At 45.3% G+C, this 8,116-nt stretch overlaps 1 protein-coding gene across 1 annotated transcript; it reads right to left on the bottom strand.

Moving 5' to 3' along the window:
* Positions 1 to 522: 522 nt before the first annotated feature.
* On the bottom strand, positions 523 to 3,534 carry LOC149309777 (homeobox protein Hox-A11-like). Its single transcript, XM_089531340.1, has 2 exons — positions 2,757 to 3,534; positions 523 to 755 (listed from the first exon to the last, which is right to left on the bottom strand). Exons 1-2 carry the CDS (start codon positions 3,532 to 3,534, stop codon positions 523 to 525), a joined length of 1,011 nt encoding a protein of 336 aa, XP_089387466.1.
* Positions 3,535 to 8,116: the final 4,582 nt, after the last annotated feature.

The raw sequence follows: 8,116 nt of genomic DNA, 5'->3' as shown, positions 1-8,116 counted from the left end.
TGTAGCTTTCCAACCAGTGTCCCACAGTAAAGAAGGGAAGAAGACCCAAGGTAATGTAGTTTAAAACCAATGTGTGTCCTTCACATGTAAGAATCCACTGTTGGAAGGAGTTGCAGAGGTGACCCTCAGAGCAAAAGATTTGGGAGGCCTGTTTGGAAAACATGTGAATCCAAGGTATAAACCGATTCCAGTTGATATGCCTAAAGGGTTTTAGGTGAAGTTTTAGAAGAAAACAAAAGGGATTTTCAGGGTTGGGGTAAGGAGAAATAACTCCGATGGTTTAGATTTTGGAGAGAGGGCTGAGCGGAAAAGAAATTTTAGTTTCTCAGCGTCCTCCTCCATCCCTTCGCACACCTCCTTCTTTTAGGTAACCCTGTGGCTTGACCTTGTCAAGGGCGAGATCAGGATTTAATCTCAACTTGGAAAAAAAAACCCGCTACAAGTTTTAGCGTCGTTTAGTCGTTTTGTTTTCCTTTTTTCTTTTTCCGTGTCCCCCACCCCATATTTTCCTTCTTCTTCTTTTTAGAGCAGTGGATTAGCTGAGTAATATTGCAACCGGTCCCTGTTAATTTTTTTCTCTTTCATCCTTCTGTTTTGGAACCATATTTTTACTTGACGGTCGGTCAAGTTGAGCATTCGCGAAAGCTGGAGGCGTTTCTCTTTGTTTATATAGACGCTGAAGAAGAACTCCCTTTCTAATTCTCTAATCTGATATTTGGTGTAGGGGCATCTCTTTTTACGGGTGCGTTGTCCACCTGTGGAATGAAAATAATAATAGTAATAATAATAGTAATAATAATAGTAATAATAATAATAATAATAATAATAATAATAATAATAATAAAAGAAGGGCAGAAGACATTAAGTCTGGAATCAGATATGGCTTGGGGTTTTTTATTTTATTAATATTTTATTTTTTAAAAAAATAGATGCTCGCCTTACCATGGCTACATAATAGCGAGATTCTCTCCTACTACTGAACTATATATATATATATATATATATACATATACATATATATATATATATATATATTGAGATATATAATCTAGGGAAGTGGCTTGCTTGTAATATGCCAGACATGATGCTTCATGCTGGAGCATCACTTCAAACAACCAGCCTGCAGCAACAACCCATGTGCAAGTTCACCCAGACAGGAATATTACAGAGTACAATGAGGGTTTGGCTCCCCAGGAAATGGGTTTAAGATTGGACCTTTCTCATGCAATTTAAGGCGTACCTCATTGAAAGGTAAATACCACCCTCCCAGCCCCACCAGATGAATTGTGTGTCTCTTACTCATAGCAATTCAGGATTGCAGCCTTTGCTGTTTGGGGAACCGAGCAAAGGGCAATGTCTAGACTAGAGATGCACCCTGCAAAGGAGCCTCCTCCCAGGAAAAAGGGGGTGTGTGCATGAAGTTTGGAAAGGCCATGCTATAAGCACCTTGTAACCTAGTCTGAGCCTTTTCAGCCGAGTTCTGCAGTCCAGCCTTCACAAAAACCCAGGGAATTTTATATCCCCCCTCCGCCATAAAAGACATTTGGAGGAAAACCTCCTTCCTGTACACTGACCCTGTTGTTAATCTTAAACTTGGTTTTGCTTTTGGATGGCATTTCTCTTCATTTGCAAACAGTAGACCAGCCCCTATGATATTTATGGAATTTGCTATTTTGTTTTAAAATAACGATGCCATCGCTTTAAACATCTCCCCAAATTGCTCTCTTTTCTGTCACAGCCTCATTGGCTTTTTCATCTTCTTAAAGCAGTATTTTACGCTTCCTTACATTTTACAGGATTTAAAAAAACATTCACTATTGAAATATTTTTTTAAAAAAAAATAGTATTATTAACCCATCTATTTGTCCTTCTAGAGTTCATTATAATATATTTTTTCCATAGCCTTTTTTCCTTCTGGAAGGTGATTTGGAAAGCGAGATATTAAAAAAAAGTCTGTGAAAGATCCAAGTAACAAACTGTTGGGCAGAAAGCAACACGTAATTACCAATAGTGTTTTAGGAAAATGGCTTCCTTTAGACAAAAAGGCCAGCTTTAGGTTAATTTGTTGCCTTTAATATATTGCTAGCAGTGCAGGCGGCTACTTTATCTGTTTAACACTCTTCCCTTGCAATCGTTAAAGAAAAGAAAAGAAAAACCTGGGATGGCTTTGAATCCAGCCTCTAACTAGACTTCTGGGGCAACACATGGCTTTTATAAAACAAAAAATAAATAATAAAAAAAAGTCAGAGGATTACATGGATATCAAAGGGCTCTGGAATCCCCTTTTGGGCAAATTTACAGGCTCAAAACGTGCATTATTATATTTTTCGAGGCTTTGGCTACAGAGGAGTGCCCCTCCCTTCCTATTTTCCACCTCCTTTATTCTTTTCTTCTTCTTTTATGATTTAAAAGAAGGGGTGAAAAAAAGCCCCTTTTTTGTGTGTGGGGGGGTGGTTTTGCTTTTTTGTTTTAAAAAAGGGCCTCCATTGGGCCGGTGGGTCTTTCACGGCCAATTTCAGCCCTCGCCACGTGATCTCTCGCCTTTCTTTTCTTTTTTTTTATAACAAAGTTTTGTTGGGGGAAATCTAAAAGGCCCTTCATAAACCTTCCCCCTGCTTATAAAACAGCATATAAAAATTTAACAGCGGCGGTGCGCCTAAGATTTCCAAAGCCCGGTTCATAATAAAAAAATTATATATATATATAAAAAGGAAAAAGAAAAAAGAGCAGCAGGGCTCTGCCTTTTTTATACGTACTGGAGCTGCTGGATTTCTCCTCAGTGTTGCCGGAGGACGAAGCCGGGCTGCTGCTGGTGCTCTCCGCCCTGCGGCGCCTCTCCTTCTCCTCCGCCGGGGTCCCCACCGAAGAGGAGGCATTGGGGGCTCCGGAGCCAGCCTCCCTCCCGCAAGAATTCCCCTCCGAACTTGAAGTTGCAGCTGCAGCAGAGCTTCCTCCAGGAGGCATTTTCTCCCCGGTCTTCTCATTGCTGCTGCTGGTGCTTCCTCCTCCTCCTCCATAGTCGGAGGGGTTCTCCGCAGTGCCATAAGCAGTCTCAAAGAACTGGTCGAAAGCCTGGGGGAGGACTCCATTCCTGCCCACCGTGCTATAGAAATTGGAGGAAGCGTTGGCGGCAGCCCCGGCGTTGGCGTTGGAGCCATTGGTTTGGTGAGGATGGTAGACCCCAGCCGGGTTTTTCCCGAACATCTCGGCAGCGGCGGCAGCAGCGGCAGCGGCGGCGGCGTTGGAGCCCGGCAAGCAGTCTCTATGCATGATCTCCTCCGCGGAGTAGCAGTGGGGCAGGTTGTTCCTGGGGTGCCACTTACTGGCGGGATCAATGGCATACTCTCGGAAGGTGACCTCCCGGACCGGTTGGACTTGGGGGAGGTTGGAGGAGTAGGAGTATGTCATGGGGCGAGAGGACGGGGTCTGGGGCAGGAAGGACGGGAGGCTGGGGAAATCGGGGCCCGACACGTAGTAGGTGCAACTGGGCAGATACATGTTAGAGGAGCAAGGGACACGCTCATCAAAATCCATCACGAGATCATGCGGGGGGCTACCTCGGCCGCGCCGCATTAGCCGAGCTTAACATGATTCTCTCTCGCAGCGCAGCTGCCTCTTTGAAGCAGATCCGCGAAGTAAGAAAATTGGGAGACGTAAAAGCTGACGTGGAAATCTATCCCCATCCTTAGCAGGGAGGCGCGGGGTCACGTGACCAAATGTTGAAATTGACAAGCTGAGAGTATGGGCCCTCTCTCTCTCTTTCTCTGGCTCTCTCTCTTTCCCTCCATCCCCCACCCCACCCACCCATCCACCCCACTCCTTTCTCCTTCCCCTCCTTTGTAGCCCTCTCCAGGGAAGCAACAGATCGTCACTTTGGTCCTCTGGCTACAAACCCACGAAGTCTAACATGGAACTCGTGCCTCGTGGACGGCCGGGAGCACCGGAGGGGTGGGTTGGGGAGGAATGGAAAGAGAAAGGCGGAAAGAGAAAAGATGAGTGGTCTCCTTCTCTCCTTCCTTCTTTTTCTGCCCCATTTTCTTTCAGCATCTCCTCTCTCTTCTTCACGGCCCTCCCCTTCTGCTTCTCAAGCTATCTCGAGCCCATCAGTTCCGGAATGGAGGCAGGAGAGCCTATAGAGTCCTTCTTTCTCTCTCCTTACCTCTCCCACCTCTTTTCGGTATGAATGTAGCCTGTAATCTCACAGTTCTGGCTTCCATTCTGCTCTGCTCCTGCTCCTCCAGGAACCCATGGGGGTCTTTGGGAAGTGTTCCTCCGGAAGACTCTGCAGGCTTTGGCTGAAGACATCGCCGGGGAGAAGGAGCAGCCAGGGTCAAGACTGTATGCTTCCCCTGGTGAATGGAGGACAGGCTCGCCTTCAGGTTCACTTCCGAAGGCGCTCAGTGCCTTCCTTCCTTTTCCTACATATTAACCTCAAATAGCCTGGGCGGTTTCTACCAAGATCGCTGTAGGCGCTTTATTCATGCTTCCCTGGCTAGGTTTGTCCTCTCCCCACTCCTGCGCCAAGATCCCTCACAGCCCCCTTACAACTTGCTTGAACCCCAGTTGCTTTAATACACTATTCCTTCCAATGCTAGAACGTAGTTGGGATTGCAAGCCATCAGGTTAAGGAATATTAACCAACCCAATGCCAGTGAAACAGCTGAGATACCACACCAAGGATGCCTGAGTCCTAAGCGCCTCCATCAGTTTTGAAAGGTGCTACTCGGGAGTAAGTGCCCTTGCTTGGAAAGCAAGGGAAAAACAGTAGCGATTTGGACTAGAATGCTAACATAGAAGTTGCTAATGGAGACAAAATATTAATAATTACACTATGACTAACCCTTCCTAGATAAGAAAGACCTGCTTTAGGAAGTGGCAAAGCTTTGTACTCTCAGGAAAGGGGAGATTCCAGATATATAGCCGTGTTAGTCTGTAGAATCAGTATGTAGAGAGATCTTGTAGCACCTCTGAGACTAATTGAAGGAAAGAAGTTGGGAGCATGAGCTTTATTAGACTACAGTCTACTTCCTCAGAAAGGAGGTATGGATGGATGCATATGCAATGCAACTTACACAGTTATGAGACCCACTGAAGTCAGTGAGACGTATTTCTGACGAAGGTTACCTATGCAACTCTGGACAAACATATTCAGTGGTGGTGGTGATGATGATGATGATAATGATGATGATGATGATGGACTCTTATCCAAGACTAAAGAAAAATGGTAAATACCGCCTCACAAGAGCAAATACAGGAAGCAAATTTCCCTTCCATGCTTTCTTGATGCTGTAAAGGTACCAAAACAGGAGAAACACACAATGCTTTATGCAAAGGTATCAAAATCACTTGGTTTTGGTGAATCTCTTGTTTAGGGGTGGGGAGAAGGGAAAGAAGAAGAACCATGGCAAGGCCACATGCAACTTTCTCTGAGACCATTGCTGAAAACCAGACAGATTTCAGTCTGAAGGGTGGCGAGGAGGTGGCCTCTTTGAACAGCGATGGAAAGAAAGCCTGGCGTCCTTCAAGGGCAGGGAGGGGAGGGAAGCCTCCTACAAATTGTATTGTTGCTGCTTTTTTCTTCTTCTTCCTTCTTGAAATGGAAACCTGCTTTTACATACCAGAGGCTAAAGTTGTACTGTATATTTTATTCTGGAGATCCACGGGATTTAAATGTCAGGATCGATTTGTTTATTTATTGCTGAACTTATTGTGACTGACTCAATAACAAATCTAATCATGTTGGGTCCTGAAAGGGTTGGAGGCTGGGGGATGTACTCGTTATGTATTTTCTCTATGTTCTGTTTAACTATACCAAGCTGTAAATATCAGTATTATCTAGTAATTACTGTGTAGTGGAGTAAACTAATTTATTAGCATTAATGTTTATACTCCTTTTTATGTCGCCCCTTTCCCCCTTTCTTTCTTTTTCTTTTCTTCTCCTTCTTTCTTTTTTTTTTTTTATTTTTACAAGGCTTACCAATCACAAATCAAACGCTTTGGACATATCCCTTTAATGAACTCTTTATTTTGGATCGCTGGAAGAACTTTTATGGGCCTTCAAACGTTTTGCGAGCTGAACTTGAAATTATTAATTAATCTCTCTCCCTTGTCGCATTTGCCAAGAGAGTCGATGAAAATAAGAGATAAGCATGTCATCAAACGACTACTTACAGATTGCTTGGGTCTGCCGTGGGACTATAAAATGATTTTATTTCTCTTTTCCTCTCTTTCTTTCCTTCCCCAGTTTGGGGGTCGGTTTGGGGCGGGGGGGATCGGTTCAGAAATATGCCAACGTTGGCCCGATGCCTAATTGGCATTAAAGGGCGCCTTTTGCGTTTTATTTTCCCTCTGTCCCAAATAAAACTAGGTTATACCTGAACATCATCCCCCCCCTCCCTGTTTTTTCTCCTTCTGGTCCTTAGGGAAAGAATGTGTGGTCCCATTCCCTTCCTCTCCCCCCCCCCCATCCAACTAGGGTGAAATCTCTCAAGGATATTCCCCCCAACCCACCCCAATCTCCCAGTGATAACAAAGGCGCCACCATTCCCCAGCCTCGCTCCGCCTCTTCTGGCCTAGCAAACAACTTTCTTGCACTTGCATGAGGGCGAGGGATGGGGGGGTGGGCTTCTCCATCTCTCATTAAACCCGGCGGTGTCTAGGAGAACCAAAAAACACTTCTAGACCGAAGGGGGTGGGAGAGAAGGTTTATGGCACTTTTGGCAGTCAACTTCAGCTTGTCTCCGAGACGCAGACACGGCGGAGAAGTGGCTGACCAAGACTTTCAAGAGAGGCACCAACCAACCTTGCCCGGATTGCCCAGGCAGGGAGTTCCGGAACAGTGGCTGCGGCATCCCTGGGCAGGTCTGAAAGCCCCAGGGGCCATGGGGAGCCTCCACTCCTTCGGAGCAACGGAAGGGTCCTGTCTGGTTAATCCTTGCAGACAAAGGGATATTAAGATGGGGGGGGGGGTGGAAGGAGGAGGAGGAGGAGGAGGAGGTCAAGAAGCTTTCATAATCCTGAAGGAAGTCAGTCCAGTTGCTTCAAATCCTGCAGCCGCCTCCTCCTGTCTCCTGTGAATTACCGGTGGCGGGTTTGGGGGATTGGTTTGGGGTTTGCAATGATGGTGAAGCTGGATTTCTGGTTTTGCGAGGCAAGGAAGAGGTTGCTTGTGAGGTGTGTTGTGTTCTCTCTCTCTCTCTCTCCCTCTCTCTCTCTCTCTGTGTTGTGTGTGTGTTGTGTGTGTGTGTGTGTGTAAAAGCAAATGTATGACGTATCTCCTGCCAAAATTCTACATACCATTAAATTCTTCACGATGAGACTTCAGGGTGCCACTAGTCTAGGAATTAAGAGGCATCACTTCGCTGCTTTATTCGCTGTTAAGTGAAAGGCAGCTTAATGTGCGCCTAAACTCCTCCAAATGGGCCCGTCATGGCGGTGACCCTGCTGTTAAAAGCTGCTGTTCTGAAAGTCCAGGCATGCTTAGCTTATTATCTTGCTCCTTTAATGCATTTGAGGATTGGATGGAGAAATCAAGGAGGAGAAGAGGGGAGAGAAGAGGATCGGTGCCATTGCTGCCATTCTCCCACTTCAATACCACCCTCTCCAGAACACACACACACACACACACACATTTTGAAAGACAAACTTGAACTGGTCAGGATCAAGGACAGGGGCTCACAATGGCGATCTCGGTTTAAATACAAGGATTCAGTGGATCTAAAAGGAGGGCATAAGGAAGCCCAGAAAGGTTACCCGCAGGCGCTTATATTAAGCAAGGGTTTCTATTATGAAGGGCAGAGGATGTCTCTCAAATCTCTGTAAGGAACACAAAGGAATTAATTCAGTGCTTTCCCTTTGGGTTCGAAAACAGAGGCTCTATAATAACTAAACATGCCTTTTCAGTGCCTTTTCCTGCCTCTTAAGATTATTATCATCTCTCCGAGGCTTAATTATACAGTCCTACAGATAATCTCGGCTTTTTAGTAGAATCGTGTTTGGCAATGTTTGTAAAATAATAACAATAATAATAATAACATCACACCATGGTTTATATGTAACATGAGTCTGCCATTCGGCCCACTGTAAATATTTTAATTGTCACTCTTACCACTCGAAG

This window comes from Sceloporus occidentalis, unplaced genomic scaffold (genome assembly GCF_023333645.1).
Source record: "Sceloporus occidentalis isolate IW3139 unplaced genomic scaffold, rSceOcc1.0.p SCAF_7, whole genome shotgun sequence".
Classification (NCBI taxonomy): domain Eukaryota; kingdom Metazoa; phylum Chordata; class Lepidosauria; order Squamata; family Phrynosomatidae; genus Sceloporus; species Sceloporus occidentalis.
Note: the sequence above shows the minus strand (reverse complement) of the source record. Positions and strands in the feature narration are given on the sequence as shown.

Excerpts from the sequence above, each read along its gene's own strand:
- LOC149309777 (XM_089531340.1), bottom strand. The coding sequence starts at position 3,534 with ATGGATTTTGATGAGCGTGTCCCTTGCTCCTCTAACATGTATCTGCCC. Across the intron at positions 756-2,756 it reads GGAGAAATCCAGCAGCTCCA|GTGGACAACGCACCCGTAAA; the intron begins GTACGTATAAAA and ends TTCATTCCACAG.